The sequence below is a fragment of the Stylophora pistillata genome, chromosome 3, assembly GCF_964205215.1.
Source record: "Stylophora pistillata chromosome 3, jaStyPist1.2, whole genome shotgun sequence".
NCBI classification, from domain to species: domain Eukaryota; kingdom Metazoa; phylum Cnidaria; class Anthozoa; order Scleractinia; family Pocilloporidae; genus Stylophora; species Stylophora pistillata.
In genome coordinates this window covers 42,505,455-42,526,684 of record NC_142521.1, presented here as the reverse complement: position 1 = coordinate 42,526,684, position 21,230 = coordinate 42,505,455, and the positions used below count along the sequence as shown (strand labels likewise).

General features: G+C 38.6%; 1 protein-coding gene across 1 annotated transcript; it reads right to left on the bottom strand.

The window, feature by feature from the left end:
- Positions 1-6,887: 6,887 nt before the first annotated feature.
- LOC111331731 (mucosa-associated lymphoid tissue lymphoma translocation protein 1) lies at positions 6,888-20,698 on the bottom strand. The gene is made up of 15 exons (XM_022936900.2): positions 20,361-20,698; positions 18,883-18,993; positions 17,617-17,712; positions 16,927-17,019; positions 16,189-16,218; positions 15,567-15,653; positions 14,899-15,026; positions 12,061-12,130; positions 11,037-11,229; positions 10,772-10,846; positions 9,969-10,090; positions 9,685-9,834; positions 9,052-9,209; positions 8,743-8,844; positions 6,888-8,264 (listed from the first exon to the last, which is right to left on the bottom strand). Exons 1-15 carry the CDS (start codon positions 20,674-20,676, stop codon positions 8,097-8,099), a joined length of 1,899 nt encoding a protein of 632 aa, XP_022792635.1. The 5' UTR covers positions 20,677-20,698; the 3' UTR covers positions 6,888-8,096.
- Positions 20,699-21,230: the final 532 nt, after the last annotated feature.

Genomic DNA, 21,230 nt, shown 5'->3' with positions numbered 1-21,230 from the left:
ACTCTTAAAACGTTCCTTTATAATGGAATAATCAATTATTTTGGCGCGTCAGTTTTCAAAAATAGCGTTTCCTGAACACAAGTGTCATGAGCTAAGAGGATGTCAAATCTCCCGTTCTGAGAAATTGCTTTGGAAAATAATCGCCGGAAATTATTGCGTTTTGAAAGAGTACTACTTTTTTTCACATAATTTGAAAGCCAAAGCATTTTTAAAACAAAAATTTAACGAAAGAATGACAGTGTAAATCATTTCGTTTGAATTACTTTAATAAGGTGAAAAACTAAAGATTTAACGATCTGAAACATTTCTCACTTAGTGGTAATTTTAGATGCAGGGAAAGAATCTGAGGATAAAGATGGATTTGATGACATCACCTTGAGAGGTAAGAATTCTGATTCTTCATCGAAGCGCGTACGACACACAATCCGGAGTTCTCGAGTTTAGTCGTTCCTATATTTTGCTGAATTTTTTCACGGAATTATACCCACATTTACAAAAATTCTGGTCAATTAACTGATGTTCGCGTAAATTGACATTTATCTGTAAACTCTATTGCTTTAATGATATTAATCATTTTAAGGTTTACCTCTTTAATGATTTGTTTCTGATCACGCCCGCCTGCAAAAGATGATTTTCATTGAACGTCTGGGAAATATAAAAAAACGGATTTCCTCGACAAACATGATTTGGGTTATATATTTGGTCTTTGCCATTTGAGCCAAATTTGCAACGATCAGAAATAAGTACTGGCTAATGTTATAAACCCAAATAAACGTATAGCAACAAAACAAATCAGTCTGGCTTAATTGAATAAAGGCTGATAGTTTCGAAAGAAACTGTTTGGGGCTGCTTCGGAGGGGGGTAACGAAATAATTTAGATATATCAACAAAGTTGAAATGGTAAATTGGCCACCGTAACGATTACAAAAGCTGACGTTTCGAGCGTTAGCCCTTCGTCGGAGCGAATAGAGGAATTGTGGGTTGTGCGTGCTTTTAAAGGTGGAAAATGGAGTTACGTTATTGGTGGGAACATGGCAACGAGAAAAACAAGAATAAATTAGTGGAATGAAAAGCGTTCGTGGATCCCTGTAGGTGCTGCCAGAACTCTTGTCCGCCAACAAGAGAGCAAATGCAAGCAAGTGTTGCTTGCTTGCAGAATGTCAAGAGTCATAATACAAATATCCCCCTAAAAAACTGTTCCTTTAAATGAAAACCCCTTTATTGTCCAAAATCTATAGAAAGCGCATCGCCTTCCTCCCTTCCCAATGCTGTTTTGTGCAATTACGAATCAACTTAACGGCCTGCTCCCAGTTGGCTTGTTAGCTCAATTGGTAGAGCGCTGCACTAGTATCGCAGAGGTCAGTGGTTCGAATCCCGTACAGGCCTGGTTTTTTTCAGGTCTGATTTTCGCTATTGCTTAAATAGCGCTATCTACTGCGAGGATCGTGCACCATATGTAAATTATATGTATGGCCACAATTTGGTAAAATCTGCTTAATCGTCGCTGTCGATTACACCACCCCTCTAATTACCACCCTCAACATCCTCTCCTAAATTTGAAATAGGTGCCTTGGAAGCCAATACGATCTGTGTTTTTAAGCGATTGGCTCTCTACTGGTTAGCAGGGGACGTTAAAGGGCCCACGCACTTCTCGCAAAGAGTTTGGGGACGTAACTTCCGGTGTCGTGGTATGGCCTTATTTATACAGGCCCCCATTATCTAAATATCTCCAAAAAATAAAAAGATAAAGTTTACTCTAACGTAAGACTCCCGTGCATTTGAACCGATTGATTTCAATATTCAAAAAGTTGTTTCCAGAAAAAACAAAGAACTTTATTCCTGATCCCGTCAAAAGCCCAAAATTTTAATGATCCACCGTCACAATCGGACAATTTTAAAGATCATTTGACCAAGCTTGTCCCCAGCAAGACCCTTGATTAAAAGAAACCGCGAACATAGTTGCATTGATTTGAAAGTGATCTCTTTAAAACTTTTCCCCGGACTTCAATGAAGTTCAGTGAAGAGATAGCTCGAGCTAGCTCACTACCAACATTCAAAAGTCAAATATCTTTTCCTTTCAATCATTGTTTTAGCCAAAGCAAAGGCTTACTTTGAGGAAGGCAACAAAGTATACAGACAAGAGAAGGATTACGCAAACGCAGTTCATTTTTACACGCAAGGCATTCTGGTCAGGTGCAGAGATATGCGACTCATCGCCAAACTCTATAACAACAGGACAAAGACTCATTTCCAATTGGGTAGGAATTTTTTTCCTGACTATCTTTGCTTTTTTCATTTCAGTAGGATGTCACTTCTCTTAGGATGCTATGATTGTATCACAAAACCAACCTAAAGGGGCATTTTGAGGACCCACTTTTTCTGAATTTTCCAAAACGCTTCCTTTTTTTGAAATCCAAAACAAAAAACTGAGATATCAATCATTCGGAGGTAAAGGGTCTTTGTTATTTGAGAATTAAGAAAAGGACGAATAAAGTGTGCTCAAATTTAAATACTGTGATCCGGGCCGTCTAGTAATCTTTGTTTGATGCTCTCTTTGATAAAAAGAACGTACCATAGTTAAGGACATTTTAAATCAGCCATTGAGTACCATGAACGCTGTCTAAACATTGCAAAAGAAGTGGAAAACAAAGCTGGAGAAGGAATAAGTTATGGCAATCTCAACCGTGTTTATCATAGTTTAGGACATTTTAAAACAGCCATAGAGTACCATGAACACCATCTTAACATCGCAAAAGAAGTGGGAAACAAAGCTGGAGAAGGAACAAGTTAAGGCAATCTTGGCTGTGTTTATCAGAGTTTAGGACATTTTCAAACTGCCATAGAGTACAGAAACGTACCATGAACGATGTCTAAACATCGCAAAAGTAGTGGGAGACAAAGCTGGAGAAGGTACAAGTTATGACAATCTCGGCCGTGTTTATCATAGTTTACGGGACATTTTAAAACTGCTATAGAGTTCCAAAAATTGCAAAAGAGGTGGGAGACAAAACTGAAGAGGGTACAAGTTATGGCAATCTCGGCCGTGTTCATCATAAAGGGAGTAAGTTTCTAAAGAAACTGTGGTGCTGCGTCGGTAGGGGTAAGAAGGTAATTCGGTAATATCCACTAAGTTGAAATTGTAAATTGGCCACCGTAGAGAGTTAGAAAGCTGACGTTTCGAGCGTTAGCCCTTCGTCAGAGCAAATGGAGGAATTGTGGGTTGTGTGTGGGTTTACATGCAGAAAGTGGAGCTACGCTATTGGTGGGAACATGGCGACGAGAAAAACACGAATAAATTAGTAGAATGAAAAGTGTTCGTTGATACCTGTGGGATTAAGAGTGCCGATTAGAAAGATAAACTTTTGTTCAAGAGTTTTGCAGCTTTCCGAACTACCTGAGTGTAAGGAAAGACCGCAGATTGCCATATGTTGCTTAGAATGATTTGGTAGATTAAAGTGTCTAGCGACTGGTGGTTTTGATGCGTCCTTGTCATTCATTTCTACGTCGCGAAGGTGTTCTCGGAATCGGTCACCTGGTCGTCTTCCTGTTTCGCCGATGTACATCTTTTTGCAATAAGTGCAAGTTATGCAATAGATGACGTTGGCGGAGGTGCACGTGAAGTGATCAGTGATCTTAATGGATCGTTTGGGTCCCGATATTTTTTCAGCGTTGTGAATGAAAGGACAAGTTTTGCATCGTGCGCGAGCGCATTTAAAAGTGCCGGGTTGGTCATTAGTTTGTAATGAACTTCTGACCAAAAAATTGCCTATGTTTTTGTCGCGTTTGAATGAAACGAGTGGAGGTTGCGAAAAGATAGTACCAGTCTCCGGGGATCGTTTTGAAGTAATTTAAAGTTTTTAAGGATAATGGATTTAACTGAGTGGTTGTGAGGGTGAAATGTGAGAGTGAATGGAATGCGGTCGGAATTTTCCTTCTGTGACGTTTGTAGTGCTGACTGTCGATCAATACGTTGGGCGCAGTGGTGACCTGCTTGAACGACAGAAACAGGGTATCCACGTTTTTCGAAAAACTGGCACATGCCGACTCTAATTTGTGAAAAAAATCAGAGTCATCACTACATAAACGACGAAGTCTTAGAAACTGAGAAAAGGGAATGGAATTCTTCACTTGAGATGGATGCGAAGATGAATACAACAAGTAACTATGTGAATCTGTAGGTTTGTAATACACACTAGTGCATAAACCGTTACCTTCAATTGAAACTTTGATTTCTAAAAAGGGTAAAGAATTGTCGGAAATTTCCCAGGTATATTTTAGAGCCAGGTGAAAGGAATTGACTGCGATTATGAATTGAGTTAGCTCCTCTCTAGTAGAGGAGGTAGTGCCGATACAGTCGTCAATGTAGCGACCGTAAAGTTTAGGTTCGGGGCCGTTGTATTGGCTGAAAAATTGGTGTACGATAAAACCTACAAAAAGATTGGCATAGCTGGGTCCAATTTTGGTGCCCATGGCTACGCCATTGGTTTGTTTGAAATAGTTGTCCTCGAATGAAAAACAGTTGAGTGTGAGCACTAGTTCCGCACTATTGTTTCAGATTCAGGTTCCTTAACAGTGCGTTGATCAAAAAAATGTTTGAGGGCCAGAAGACCTTCGCTATTGGTAATGACAGTATAAAGAGATGTAATATCCATAGTGAAAAGAAGTTTGTCTTGGCCAAGGAAATTAAAGTCACGAAAAATTAAGAGCGTGTTGGCTGTCTTAAATATATGATGGTAAAGTTTTGACGACCGCATTCCATTTACTCTCACATTTCACCCTCACAACCACTCAGTTAAATCCATTATTCTTAAAAACTTTAAATTACTTCAAAACGATCCCCGGAGACTGGTACTATCTTTTCGCAACCTCCACTCATTTCGTTCAAACGCGACAAAAACATAGGCAATTTTTTGGTCAGAAGTTCATCACAAACTAATGACCAACCCGGCACTTTTAAATGCGCTCGCGCACGATGCAAAACTTGTCCTTTCATTCACAACGCTGAAAAAATATCGGGACCCAAACGATCCGTTAAGATCACTGATCACTTCACGTGCACCTCAGCCAACGTCATTTATTGCATAACTTACACTTATTGTAAAAAGATATACATCAGCGAAACAGGAAGACGACCAGGTGACCGATTCCGAGAACACCTTCGCGACGTAGAAAGGAATGGCAAGGACGCATCAAAACCAGTCGCTAGACACTTTAATCTACCAAATCATTCTAAGCAACATATTGCAATCTGCGGTCTTTCCTTATCTTCAGGTAGTTCGGAAAGCCGCAAAACTCTTGAACAAAAGTTTATCTTTCTAATCGGCACTCTTAATTCCACAGGTATCAACGAACGCTTTTCATTCTACTAATTTATTCGTGTTTTTCTCGTCGTCATGTTCCCACCTATAGCAGAGCTCCACTTTCTGCATATAGACACACACACAACCCACAATTCCTCTATTCGCTCTGACGAAGGGCTAACGCTCGAAACGTCAGCTTTTTAACTCTCTACGGTGGCCAATTTACAATTTCAGCTTAGTTGATATTACCAAATTACCGTGTTCATCATGGTTTAGGACATTTTAAAACAGCCGTAGTCCCGTGAACGTGCTAAAAAATTCTTCGGAGCAGCTGGAGATAAATCTTCACTCGCAAAGTCATTATTTTATCGAGGTTTGACCCTTGCATCCCAAGAATCTCTTGCCAGGGCGGCTTATGATTGCTGTCACTTAAGCGTGCTGTTGTTTGATGAGGTCAGAGCAAGTTTACAACCTATAGAAGAGTGGACGATTTCTTTCCGTGATTTGTATGTAGATGCATTCACTCTCTTGTGGCGGCTTCATCTTAAACTGGGTGAGGTAGCCAAGGCTCTCCACACTGCTGATAGAGGAAGAGCGCAAGCTGAGAGGTCTCTTGGAATTGAATTATGGATCTGGCGAAGAGTACCACCAGTCAAACTCCTTCAGAGAGAAATCTGCCTGTTCCTCTCTGAGTTTCCTTCCACCAAATGCAGCCTTTGCAGCAATTAACGCGGGAAAGATTTCCTACTGGGTCATTCAGAACGGCAACGATGTAACCGAGAGAGAAAAACAAATCAACAGTTACATTTCAGAGGGGGAAGTTACAATCTTCACTGAGACCTTGCCAGGAAAACTTGGAATAAAGGTTCGAGTCAAGGATGAAGACTGTTCACACTGTGAGAGCAACGATGAACGAGGACAAAATGATTTCCTTTTCAGCAATCCTTCTCAGGAAGACATAATAAAAAAACTTTACGAGACCACTATTGTGCCAATCGTGAATCTCCTCGATGGAGATGAGGTCTGCTTGGCTCCCGAAGGTCCATTGTGTTTGGTCCCTTATGCTGCATTGTCAGACTCCCAGTCAACATGCCTGGGTGAGTCCTTCAGAATCAGAATGATTCTATCCTTAGACACTTTGAAATTAATTACCAATTGCCTTGAAGATTTCCATAGGAAGACGGGTGCGTTACTTATGGGTGATCCATGTCTAGAAGGAGTTCTCCACAAAGGAAAGAAGTTAGCACCCTAGCTGCCATGCGCGAGGAAAGAGGTCGCAATGATTAGAAAAATCCTCGGAATGGTTTCCCCCATTGGAGAAGAGGCAAAAGGGCCGTACCGTATAAGACAAATTACTTAATTATATTTTCTCCTGGTTTGTTTGTCTTTTCCTCTTTTCCGCGATTGGCGTGGAAATTCCGGGTTATCTGTAAGGCGTAAACTTTTATTAAAAGATACGATGTCGTCATTTTCACCATAGGAAGAGGAGGGACCGCATGGCTCCCAAATCTCACACCCCACCCCACCCCACAAAATTGTTTTCTGGCGCAATAAGTAAGACTTGAAATGCGACATTAATATCAAATATTTTACACTTTTTACAAGTTTCTTTTTATTTAATTCAAGATATACTTTTCCCAAGACCAGAACAAGTACAAAAAGATCGCATCTCCAGGACTCTTACATACAATTATCAAATCTGTATTAGAAAGGGATTTATAAATTGCGTAAGACTTTCAAACGTTTAAGTTGAATTTTAATTTTAAAAATCTACCTTATAAAACTAAGGCACTCTTTCAACAATAACTTAGAACGAAAAATATAAAAAAAGATTGAAAGGCCTCTGAAAAATTTTCACAACACACCTAGACAACAATAGTAACCTTGTATGGCTGCAGGTTTCATTCTAGGACGCAGCTTTGAGAGATTTTCGCAGTTCGAGAGAAAACAAAGCATAAAATTTTCGTCTAGGCGTAGTTGGTACAATAGTTTATATCTAAGAGTCCTTTCAAACTTTATAGCTTTTAACTGTCTCAACTGCCTATCTCATCTTGGTTTCCTCACTGACTAGATTCTTTCAACGAATTTAAATACCTCTTTCGTTGGATCCTTTCTTGAAAAAGGGCCAAACAAAAATTTAAGAAAGGGGCCCACTGGAAGGTCTTGGCCCAATTTCTAGAATAACCCTTGCAGCCATCACATCTTACAGCTAATACGAGCCGGTTAATCACCTTAGCAAAGCTCGACCACCTTGGCGAAGGTCCCTAAGCTGCATTCTGTTATCGCACGATCAAATGGCCAAATAGCGATGACCTAGTCATCATCAGTTTTGTTGCAAAACCAACTGTCGAAAAAAAGTCTTTTTTTTTTTTGCAGGGCAAAAGTTTTCTCCGTCTTTAGTTTAACATCAAACTTTGGAAAAGCATAAACCTTTCATTTCCGGAAGTCAGAGGTTGAAGGAAAGGGAAGTGGAAGGAACAGTCTTTTAATAGATGCAAACTCACACGCAATAAAATAAAGTTTGGTTTGCTTTAGGTTAGTTCCTTCTTAACTCATGGTACCGCTTTTTGTTGAGTACATATTGAACAGTTTCTTTAAGGAAACCTAATTTTAAGGCGTAACATCTTTACATGTCCAGTTAAGACTGGTATAGGATCCCCCCCCCCCCACTTCTCAGCCTTTTGCTCCCCTTCTCTGACTCAATTCAGCGACAGATCTAACGTCACATCCAGCTTGTCATGTGACCTGAGAGCCACGTGGCCTTAGAGTCACGTGATGTGAAAAACACGTGAAAATTTAAACCTGTGTACATTTCACTCCAGGCAATCTGCCGCATGTTATCCACCAGTCCCATTGAACAAACACGGACGAGACCAGCGGGCAGCCAAGGCGGACAGTCTCTTCCCAATCGCGCATTTCGTTTCCCATTCGGTAATACATTTTAAGTGTCACTACTAGTGGATCCTGCACATTAAGAGAGAGAGAGGAAAGGAAGATATTCAGATTTTTACGCGTAACTTCTTCATTCGAAATAAGAACTTAAAACGACACAAGGAACAAAGGCTTGTTCAAAAGAAACGGATGGAGGGAGGGGGGGGGGGGGTGGGTGGGTGGGTGGTGGCAAGTTTCTTGAAACCCTCACCCTACATCCAGCAGAAAAAATGATATTTCATAACCTTGTCAGCCCTGATTCAAACAAACCTTGTTCTTTTTAGCTTCACCAAGTCAACTCCAATTAAACAATTACAAAAGATAATGAAGGAGCATTGAATAGAGATTACCCGGTGGAGTGTGTTAATGCACCCTAAAAACAACTAAAGCCTGGGGAGGAGTGGTAGAGGCAGTCTACTAACCCACCCCTAGTGGATGGATGAGCCAGTTAGGTTTTCAAACTGAGTAAAGTTTTGATTACCTACCAGATTATTAGAAAGCTAACACATACCAGTAATTTTTGTAGTCTGGACAACTGAACTACTTGTTGTAAAACTCCTCCATTTTTATCAAGGACTTCACCAGAGAGAAGGCGAACTTTGCTCTCAACTGGCTAAAAACAAATCCAAAATAGTTCACTCAAACTAGAGATCCCTAATCACACCTTTAAATTTTTAAAATTGATATAACCATCAACCAACCAATCAATCCATCAATCTGTCAGTCAGTCATTCAATTCATCAAGAGTGGCCAATTGACTATAAAATCTGTTCTAAGAAATGCTCTTAGATTAAAAAGTAAAATGGTGTTTGCAACTTACTGTGGGTACTTGAAGATCCACCACAACTTCTTGCAGTGGAACAGAATTTGCATTATAGGCTGAGATCTTAATTTCCATAACATTTGAAAACAGAGATCTGCATTCAAATGATACGACCAGTCCATCTTTGTCAATTGGTGGGATTTCATCTGGAAGAGCTGCAGAAATTGCAAGACAAGAAAAAGTCAAAAAGTATTACAACTGGAGGGGGGGAGGGGCTATATGGACAATAATCTACCTACACCACATGCGTACTCATTGCCCACCCCCACCCCGTTCTGATATTCTATGATTGTTCTGCACCTCTTCCTCTGAACCCTTCAAACTTTCTGCTATATATTCTCTAGAAACATTCTTTCAGTATTCTGATGTACTTTCCATGTGTTTAGAAAACCTAGTCATTTTGATTTAAAATTTAATGACATCTCTTTCACTGGAACATATTAAACAGAAAAGGTAGTTCCACCAGTTACAAGTTTCTGCAAGAAACATTTGTTGTTGCAAAGAGCAGAACCCAGGCTCTCACTGGTAAAGTCAAAATGTGTGGAAGAGAAAGACACTCATCTTGTAAAATTGAAACCACAAGGTTTTCTCTGTTTTCAAGTAAAAATGGACAACACCACTGCTACTCACTATGAGCCTGATTCCAGAGTTTCATTCGTTCCACAAACTCCTCTGGAAGCAAGTCTGGTATGATACCATCAGTGAGTCGACAATCTGCTACTGCATCACTCTCATGGCAAGGTCTCTGGATCAGATTTCTACTACTTGCACAACTAACATCTGTTACATGTAAACAGAACAGAGTTCAGAATTCAAAGGTCCAGGGTTCAATTCTTCATGGCAATGCAGATTTTTTCTTGTCCCACAATTGTGAAATTGTGACAAAATATTAAACAACGTCAAAAATGTCCTACCACGGGCAACATCCATGAGTATGAGTTCAATTCGCTCATTTCTTCTGATGTGTTTCAGTAAATGTGTTGCATACAAGCCATTTGGCTGGTGTGGCGCTTCATATGCCTCCTGTTGAGAGCAACTGACACAACAACCCAAGATCAAAATAGGCCATTTTACAGTTGTGTACTTAGTTGCCAAGCCTTTGATTTGGAGTGGGGTTGAAGATGACCTTGGCGTGATAGAGACCTGTATCTAGTTAGCATGATAACAAAGTGATTTACACTTGAAAGGCAACAAGGTTTGTATCATAACAAGGTCATCTCTAGCCTCACTCCCATTAAATGGCTTGGCAACCAAGCACACAGCTGTAAAATGGACTATTATTAGTTCTCTTTCACTAGATAAATAATATAATAAATAATAAATAATATAACACAGTTTTTCTAATTTATATACCACTTTTTTCCTGTACTTTTCTCTCTCCCTCTCTGGGGCACTAGGCATTATTGTGGCATTAATGAGAAGAGCATGGGAGAAAACTAGTGCCTACCCTTTATGTCTTGGATTGCAATCTATTTCCCTTTACATGCACAGATAGAAAAACAAAAGAGCAATGTAAATTTTCTTTAAAATGGCACTACCCCTCTATGAAACTGTTTTAAACTTTCTCTGAAAGAAGTTTATCAATATGTAATTTACAGCAACAAAATGGAAACTAGAAATGACTTTTCACAAAACAGAAAGAATAGGCCTGGCATAATTATATCAGTAAAGTAATATTATTTGAAATGAGACAATTCTCAAGAAGAAAGTTACTCACCATGAATATGCAAAAATGTTATTTCCTTTTGGCCCTCTTTTACAATGGTGAACAGAGCCTCTTTTCTGTGGTAACCTGTTAACAATAATGGGGCTGGTAAAACTTCAAACATTACTCCCAACATAAGATTTATTTACTTCATCATATTCTCTCTCCTAACTACAGAATTTTTCCTTTTCAACATAAACAGTTTATCCCAGACAACTAAATACAGCCTTCTAGTTAATTATTTTGAGAAAAAACAGTTACGCTTAGAACTTCTTACCGTATTCGACAAGAATCAATGATCAACAGGTTTAAAGCTGTATCACATGCTTGCATGGTCTCAAGGATCTCTTGAGCACGCAGACTGTCCTGCCGATTATACTTCAGATTTGCATCAACCGGAAGAAGAAAGTTTTCTCCACCATCTTCATACCCGTGACCAGCATAGTAAAGTACTCCATAAACACCCTTGCCTTATAATGAAATGAGAATTGAATTGGGAGTTATAACCTTACTGACAAGAGAAAACAAAGCTTCTGGTTTCTTCAGTTGCCATAATGATACCATGGCTATCATTTTACGATTGAGTATAGCCTGCAGCGCAGGCATCTTGTTAGAGCAAGTTAACATTAAGAAGCACACAATCATTTATTTAACTGTCGATGGCAAGGGGAGGGGGTGGGAAGGGGCAAGTATTATTATTCACTCTCCAACTCCAGCCCCTTTCCTAATTTTTTTACTGTCGCTCACCCCCTAGTACAAATTTCTTTCTCTCCCCAGTCTTCCACTGTCATTAAAATAAAAGATGGCCACCACTTCTCCCTAAGAAAATGCTGAGCACTCACTCACCCAAATTATGCCTGCTTTGAAAGCTAAATTAAGTATCGCTGATTAAAATTAATTTCAGGTGGGAACACATTTAAAATTGCAAACAAGCAAAAAAAATATATATATATATATGTATAGAGGGATTAAACTTGGTGTCTGTGAAACAGTGCTCGATACAAATAGTAGAGCGGGTATAATGTGTGGTAGGCAGAAAAAAGCAACTACAGGTCTGTAGGGATGTATACTTAGGTGGTTGGTTTTTTCTGCCTACCACACATTGCCATATATAATATATATATGGCAACATGTTTTTCTTCAATAGTTGCATATAGTTTCTGTTTTTCATCAACAAAATGTTGCCATTTTGGAGCTCAATTGGTGTAGAGTCAAAACCAGCCCCTTCTAAGACTCCCATTGAAAACTGATTTTTTTCCTGATATTTCAGCAAGTTATCGAATTAATTCCAAGTTTCTCACCTAACATTCTGCAAAATGAAAGAACAGCAATCCTCATCTCACTTAAAGAAAGATTCACCAAGGCCACAACCTTCATTGTAAATATCAAATAAGGAAATACACCACTCAGTTTACTCTCTGTCAATCATTTATTAATAAGTGTTGGTAAACACTGTTTATGAGCCAAGTAGCCAATTACACCAGCGCTTGACTCCAGTTTGTGTAGCATGAAGTGACTAGGAGTATTTCTGCTCTCCCCTAAATGGAATGCTAGTCCATCAGAGGGTTACTCCCAGCATTAAATTTGCTGGTACTTATTTTTACACCTGGGCGAAGACAGGCACCGTGAGAGTAAAGTGTCTTGCCCAAGAACACAACACAATGTCCCCGGCCGGGATTGAACCTGAACCAATTGATTCGAACTTGAGCGGCTTACCATTAGTTTCAAGTGTCTTCCACAAAAATACAGTTCACACCCACATTACATTAAGGATTCTGATGGGATTACCATTAAAGTGCCCCTGAGAGGAAAATTGACCATTTTATTTTGGCCTAAATTGTTTACACAATGTTGAATTGGGTCAAGTTAAGACCCTTTTTGCCATTAAAAACTCAAAAAAAACCTTCGATGACCAATTTTTACCGCTTCGAAGTCGTCTAAAAATCGTTCGCCATTGCTGAAAACATGTTCCAGCCAAGCCCGCAAAAACGTCATCAGGAAGTCAAAGGCTCAACAAACTTATGCTTTGCTTTGTCACAACTCTCTTTGTTCGCTGCACAGAGAATCACACATATTACTTTTTTGAGAACTGTTTTGTTGTCAGTCGGGAAATGTCAACTTTTTCAGACGATGAATTGTCCCAGAAATCATCTGAAGCTTCTGTGGATAGTTTTGCGCCGACAAATGATGAATTTTTGCCCTGCGAATAAAGATAAACACAGAATGGCACGGACTCCCCATGTGGCTTTTGTGGTCACATCACTTTATCGCCTCGGAACTGTATTTTTGCTTGTTGTAAAGGATTTTCCTTTTTTTGTAAGAAATGATTGGGTGATTAGTAAAAATAGTTTTTGGCAATAACTAATTGTTTATCCGAAGGTGGGTATTGGGAGTTTGTGAAAGCCATTTCTAAGCCATCAGTGTGTTTTCCCTGATAAATTTGGTCAATGATCTCATTAACTCTTTCCTACGTGTTTTTTACTATCGCTTTGAGAGGTTTGAAGTGAATTCTGTTGTTGAGTTGCACTTTGGCCTCCTTTGTTTTTTCTGTCTTATTCATGGTGACTATTGTTGTGTTGCTTCGGTGAGGTTTAAAGCAGAGTTTGTTTCAACTCTTTTAGAGCCGTGACCTTATCGTGTTACAATGTATTTTTTGGCTTAGATCTGCAAGTAGCCTGTGTTGCAGCCGGACATGTCACACAATCCCCAGTATAGTCCATCTGCGTGTCTATACCGGTGGTTTAGACTGTCTGCGACGCAGGCTAATCTGCAAGTAGTGTTATGACAATTTTCCAAGTAGCCCTGAAGGGCGATAGAAGACTGAACCGGTGGCATTCAGTTTGATATGAAACAGAAGTGGTTCTTTGTTTTGTCCGTAAAAGGTGTAACGGAGGCGCATTTGTCTTGCGAATAAATCTTGCAAAAGTTGGCCTGATTTTAAATTTATTTGTCACGGGTGTTGGGATGAATTTGAGACCCTTTGATAGCACACTGACTTGGCTGTCAGATGGTTGGTAGTTTGACTGGTTTTTTAAGAAATTTTCACTTTCTCCATTTTTTGGCTGCAAGCCTACATTTTAAAGTGTTTTTACGCTCTGTGTCTTAAGCTGTTTGTTCTGCTTTCGCTGATATTAAAGCCAGCTTTTTTAAGAATCAGAGTACACAACTATATTTTTCATCTCTTTTGTATAAAAGTGAGCTCTTTGAGGTCAGAAATCTCAATCCTCAATTCGGCTATTTTATCATTCTTATTTACAATGTTCACCGAGTACTTTCCTTTGTGTAAGGTATTCTGCCAGAGACTTGTTAAAGGTGGATATTGATCAGCTCATATGTAAAGGTGACAAAATCCGTGGAGGTTTGTAGACTACGCTTTCCAGCCTTGAGATCGCACTGAGGAAGGTTTTTCTTGTCTCTTCTCTTCTTGAACGGTAGGCACTGAACCCGACAGAATTCTTTGCCTAGATCCTTCAAAGTACACAGATCTCTCGAAACAGTCCTCCGAGAAGTGTTCAGAGTAGATCACAAATATTTCTGTATGGTTGAAGTTTACTCGGTGAGGTCGCACAAATCACATCCGTTTTTCCCACTATGATCTATTTGCAAGGCTCCGATGCAGAGAAATACCTGCAGCATGGTCTGCACGATTACTTCAGCTTTGAATTACACATCGATGCCCAGTCATTTTTGTTTAGTTTTTGGAAGAATAGAGTAAAGTACTGTTATGTTTGCTTGACATTTTGCTGTGTGAGATTTTCGCGTTGAGCCTTTGATGTCACTTCCTCTGAGTCCTGTGATCAACTTCCGGAACATGATCAAATGTGAATTTAACAGCACGAAAAAAGATATGTCTGGTGCTCAGTCTAAACTGAAATTTGGCAGAGTAGGTGAAGGAGACACACTGAACACGAAAATGGAAAAAAATGATGTACGAAAATTTTGATCTCAGGGGCACTTTAAGCTTTTATTATCTGCCAGGTAACAGCAAGTTGGCTTTACCAAATACAAAACAGTTAAAAAGAATCATTTAGCAACAGCAAATTGTTCAAGACCATTGATTAAGAAAGGTGCCTGTTCTGTGATCAATCCTAAATCACAGGAGTAGAGATACAATCTGTCAGACATGAGCTCTCTCTGACCTTAAATCCAAGACTTAAAAGGGCTTGAGCCACATCATATGCATCTTTTTCTGCGTAAAACAGTCCTTTCAATTTGCTGCACTCATACTGCTGGTTTCCAATGACAAGAGCAACTTTGTCTGATACCGCTGGGGGAATGAAATATTAATGAATGAGCCCAGCCTGTGTTCATGAAACTGTACAAGGTTTTTGTTCTAGCAGGGGAACTATTTTAAAGTAATAGTTCCCTGTCAACATTACTGTCAAAACTCAAACCATTGTTTCTCTATTGAATTGTCACCTAGCTTTAGCGAATACAGTATAATCAGTAAATGGTTTGTGATTCATTAGACAAAAAGTTAAAACCCTTAGTTACGACTTATAAAACACAAAATGCAAAATCATCTGATCAAATCAGCACACTTCTCTTTTAAACCAGCCTGCTTTCTTAATTTTTTCTTTTGTTAGTTTTTCGTTTACAGGTAGTTCTTCCCCCCACAGGAAAGAATCAATCACGCCTACTGCCCCCTACAGCTACAATATTAATAATAATAAATAATAATATAATATTGATAATAATATTAATACAATAAATATAAACAGTATTTGCTTAATTGGCAAAATTATATGTAGAACAACTCTTCTTTTCATGTACAATAATTTTCCATTTTGTCATTTGAAATATTCACCTGGCCGTGGTGGACTTTCTGGAACAATGCATTGTTGTCCCATTGAACTGGGCTCTAAGACAGCATTTCCATATTGATGGTCTGACCCTTTCAATAAAAAAAAAATTCTACCATATTAAATAATGAAACTTTTGTTGAAGATACCTTCTCACATTTGATTATTCAAGGTTTAGGAACAAAATTCAGACTCCTTGAACACAAAAAACCTTTAGTTACCTTCTGTATACTTATTGTTATGACAAATAATGACAGAAAATATAATAATTATATTTATTACACGACTCGAGAAGTCAGAGGGCCAATAACTAAAATCAACCAATCAAAATGCTCTATTGCCGGTCAAAATTCTCTCAGTATTGGACCGGGCACTGTCCCGAATGGTCTGGAATGATACCGCACTTGTGTCCCTTTGAACTTCAGTCGTGTAATAAATCTCTTATTAACCAAGCTTGCTCGGGACCGTACTGGAAGAATATCGGCCCTCGGTCTTTTTTGTACGGACCTTGCTGTGCTCTGTCCGTACTGTCAAGACCTCGGGCCGATATTCTCCCAGTACGGCCCTCGCGCTTGGTTAATAAGATATATGAATTGATGATAACACTGAGAGGAAATAACATCCTACCATTTTGTCGATCTGTTGCGGGATGGCGGACTTCATCCAAAACCACAACAACAATAAAAAACAAACAAATAAACAAGAACAACATTAGTCTTAAAGCCTAATTTATCTTTTTAGGCAACTTTTGATCTAGTTTTTTTCTGTACTCTGCAGTGACTGTTCATGGCAATGGGAGTTAATATGTAGATTGCAGTTGTAGATTGCAGTTGTAGATTATAAGAAAGATATGAAACTTTGTGAGCTTAGTCATCTAACAAAGAAAGATGATACAGTATTTGCTTCGTCAGCATGCAGCACAACTTTTCCTTTTTCTTACTTCAATTCAATTAACCCAGGCTTTAACCTGGGCTTTAACTCTTTCACTCCCATGATTGATCAAGGCAGAATTTCTCCTTACATTGCAAATACAATATCAAGCAGACAAGTGATATTAAAAAAGAAAGATATCAAATATTAGGGAATAATTAGTTGATCAGATGTCAAATTCTCCAAAGTAACATTATAAGAATTGTAAGGCAGGCCGTAGGGAGAATTAGTAAATAAATGAGATCTCTAAATGTTCCACACATCACAGTCTATCATTTCTACTTTCACATCTTAACCTCATAGCCAAACCTTGTTTTTGGTTGGCTTTAAAGAGCTAGGTAGTATAGATTTCATGGACAAGAGCCTTCAAGCATCTTGTGATTGTTCTTATGGAACACCTTTTTCATAAAACCATCCTAGTCATTATTTCAGTACCTTGTGGTCTTGGTTCCAAAGCTAAAGGTGATCCAAAATCAGAGAACATTGTGTTTTGAACATTTGCAATGATTTCTTGATAAGGACGAGATCCTACAAATGTTCAAATAGCTTGTTATTTTCCCCACTCAGTACATAGCAATTAGCATATCAAGGAATGATACAAAGAGCTAATAAAAACGTAAAGAATTTTTGGTCTTAAATGATAAATATAGGATGAACAATTAGGAACTTGGGTCAGTGTCAGTGGAGAGGAACCTGGGCCCCCCTCCCCCTCTTATTTTAGGTGAAAAAATAAACCCAAGAAGAAAAGCCAGCAGGTGTAGATGTACAAAAAAATACCCCCCTCCTTCACCCTAGCTCAAGGGGTTTCCAAAATACAAGCTTCACTATGTTAAGTTCTCCTCCAAAGATGATTTGTATAATTCTATACTGGAGATTGCAGTAAAGCTAGGATGCAACTGAAATTAACTTTACAGCTACTGCACTTTCATAATGTATTCTTGCACAGTTACAGACTGAGACTATTCAAAACAACACCTAAGAGATACAGGAAAAATGGGACCGTTTGTAGTGTTGAGGGGTAAGTTTTTTTTTTAAAGGAAAAATTCTTCAGGGAGTAGGGATAACTAAACAATAATTCAACCTTTTAAATATAAACAACTCAGCAGCATTTTCAGTCAAACTTACTGCCATCCTCCCCTACGTAATACATTGACCTGGGTGGAGTTAAGTTGTTGTTGTATGGGTATTCGTTCTCTTGAGGTGGACGTGTTTCTTTCAAATCTGGACCACAGAATATGTCAAAATAAAAATTGTCAATTAATTTCTTGGTTTGTAGAAATCTTAAATCAAAGTCACTCTCGGTTACATCAGCATAATTAAAAAGATTTTGTCGAACGGTATACAAAGTTAAGCCTTGTAATCTAGATTTTCTGTTGATGTAATCTTATTGTCAGGGCAAAAATAGTCTTGAGGAGGACTTTTATTGGTGACAGTAATTCATATTTGGACAATCGGAGTAGATATTATCATCAATGTCAAGTGATATAAATCTTAGTAGACATTTTAGTGTGTAGTATTGCTGAGTATTTCATGAGTTGTGCCCTATTTTGATGAGCCTGTACCACACATCTAAACCTCTAATAAGTTATTTATAACTTAACTGCTGTATTTCATGCACATTTCAAAAAAAGTGGGAAAAGCCAAGCAGATAGAAGAAGTGTATTGCATACAGCCAACCAGTTAAAAAGGTTGTTTTTACAGTACGAAATAATCAACTGATTTGCATGTTCAGTGGAGCACGTAGTAAAAAAGTAGAATTAATTATCCTAATTACGAATTCGCCTCAATTACGTGCTGCGGGAAAATCAGGTCATATGACTTATAGTTTAAAAGGAACAATTTATGCTGTAACATCATTCGAAGCTGGTCATCAACGGTCATAAAAACGCAAACATCAAGATAAAACATCAAGGGATCCGACTACGCAGAAACACAAATTGTAAGTTATGAAACCGTTTAGCATTTCGACTAAGAATATTGTAGATAATAATGTATCCCGAAATTATTTAATTTCAGTTGACTACGACATAACCACGGATGTAACGAGCTGTGTCTTACTTTAGTACAAATAAAAACCTGACAACATTGATCCCTGGTGGGCTAATCTTCAGAATAAGTAGCCCCTTCAACCATAGGAGCGAATCACCAACTGTCAAACATGGCAGTATATTTGTGCTTGATTTGCATGTCATTTGTAGCTCTACTTGGAGCAGCTGTATAATGGTAGTGAGAAAGGTATTGTTCTGCAAGTGCAGTCTATCCACTATTGGTAATGCGGAGTGACATTGTGAAAAATAAAGTTTAGAAAAAAGCATCATCTTATGTAGTATTAAGTAATTAATAAATCAATAGACATTCTTTATAATCAAATGAGGAACAAAATCAGCAAACCTCCAGTGGAATATGCTCCAAATAAATTACCGCCAATTGGAAAAGGTGGTTCAGGAGGGAGGGCAACATGTGTTGCTTGGTAGTCTTTTCCACTTGAATGTTGCGATAAATCTAGAGTAAAAAAATTCCCAGTTGAAATATTTGAAATGGAAGTTTTTGTTAATAGATTTATTACATAGCTGGCTCCATTAGAAGGTAATATCATGCCAATGCTCTCCTGATTAGCTACCCAATCCACCTTAACTTGATAAAAAGAAAAAGTTCCTATCCCTAGGTCAGATTCTTAAAAATGAAAAGCCCCCTCATCATTGTTTGAAACTTGATTCCTTGAACCTGTAGTTAGATGAGACTGGCATTTTAAATAGGGCCTTCCATATAGTTGACAGTTTAACCTTTGCAATTTTCCCAAACAAAATTTTTACCCTGTACACACTAACATCAGAATCCATTTTCTCTGTACTCTTCTCCAAACATTTCTTTTGACTGGCAAGGAGAATTTGTTTTCCAATCAAAGTTCTCTGGGTTGGCAATCATTTCCTACATTCTCATTATCTTAATAAATGACTCAGCTGCATTACTATTGGGAGAAATTAGATGCTGGTCACTCTTAAGGTATATAGGGTTAAATAAAAATTTGCATCTTTTCATTGCTTAGAAGCAATGTCATAGAAACCGTAAATGGGTACTTTTTTTGAGGTTAGAAGTGGTTTTCTCAAAAGAGTGAAAAAGGTACCTTTTTTGTGGCATTGAGAAATGGTGTTTTTATATCCAGAGACACGATATTTCAGATTCTCAGCTCTTTTAAACAATCAGAGTTCATTTCTTTTAACAAAAAGTAGCCTTGCTATTTAATCATTTGATACATCATACCGAAACTTTATTCTGAGAACTAAAATTGTAACCAATGTGGCTGGCAGTGTACAGAACAAGAAAGATAATTTACTTTACGGAGTCACTCTCCCTTGGTCGTTGAGAAATGTTTTTAAAGCTATCTTTTAATCTACTCTTCCACGAAAGCTGCTTTAAGCTTACTGAATGATTGAAACATTAGTTATTCAAGAGAAGTCAATCTCTAGGCGGAAAATAGATCTGAAAGTAAACAAGGTCAAAGCTCAAATAGACAACAACCAAGAGGAGTTTCCAACAAACAACTTTCATTTCAAGGTGATGACACATTTCGTAAAAAGACAGGTTCGAGGAAAGAATTAAAAGAAGCTGTTTGTGTACTAATGGACGCAATCGAACGGCGCCAGGGATTAAATTCTTTTTGCTGGTCGAACGAAGCGTCCAAAGGAATTAGTTAAAAAATATAAAAAAGTACACTTCAGTTATACTTGCGAAATTTCATGTCCACTAATAGCTATTTTTCATTTTCGTAATAGTTTCTTACATGCCTGTGCAGATCATCTTATAAACGCAAATTGACCGATTTTGGGCATGTTTTAAAGTAAACGCTCTAGATATTTGACCAGATCTACCTGTAAATTCGACGGGTCTGAGAATGTTTACAGCATCGTCTCTTCCCATGTCTTTTAGAAGTTCAATCAGATGTGTCACTGTCTTAACTTCTCCGTTTTTTTGCCAAGACATCCACCATTCGTGTAACAGGGACACCGTCGGGTTCTTTTGTCGCTCAAAATTCCTTACCTTTTCGTAGGTATAATTCATTTTTCCGGCAAGATATCTAAAATCTTTCATAGGATGTCTAGGATTTAGTTTCATACTAAGCTGTTCGAGTACATCCATACTCAAACTACTCAGAGGTGTACAGGCTCGCTTCGTCTCTGAAGCCATGTTTTCTTCACCTGAGTAGGGAGGGGTAGGGGCGGATGCTTTGTGGGCTGAATAGGGACCTCAAGCATCGATGACTTTGGTTGTCACGGACGTTCGAACGTTCGCAGGAGGGGGAATCTGGGAACGACGTTGTCGCCAACAGAGTTCGTGACATGACTGCGTTAAGAAAAATTTACAGACGTTGTCGGTCGACCGTGAAATGTAAACACATCCTTGGCGTACTCTCGATCTTGACGATGTCCAGTTTAAAGGAAGCTCGAGAAATGCTTTCTCTAGCATGGAGTCATCATTTTATTTCCGAAGAAGAATTTTTGTTATTGTATGACGCTAGTTTCTCCAAAAATCCATCATTTCCTCACGCTGACTACGATCGTTTTGATCTCGATTCTATGGACGAAGCAGAGTGTTTTCAGGAGTTTCGAGTAAGAAAAATGGACATTGTCAGACTTGCTGATGCCCTTGGATTACCTGCGAGTCTGTGCTGCCACCAACGAACTAAGGCCAACCGCATAGAGGGACTGTTGCTAAAAAGATTTGCATACCCATGTCGTTTG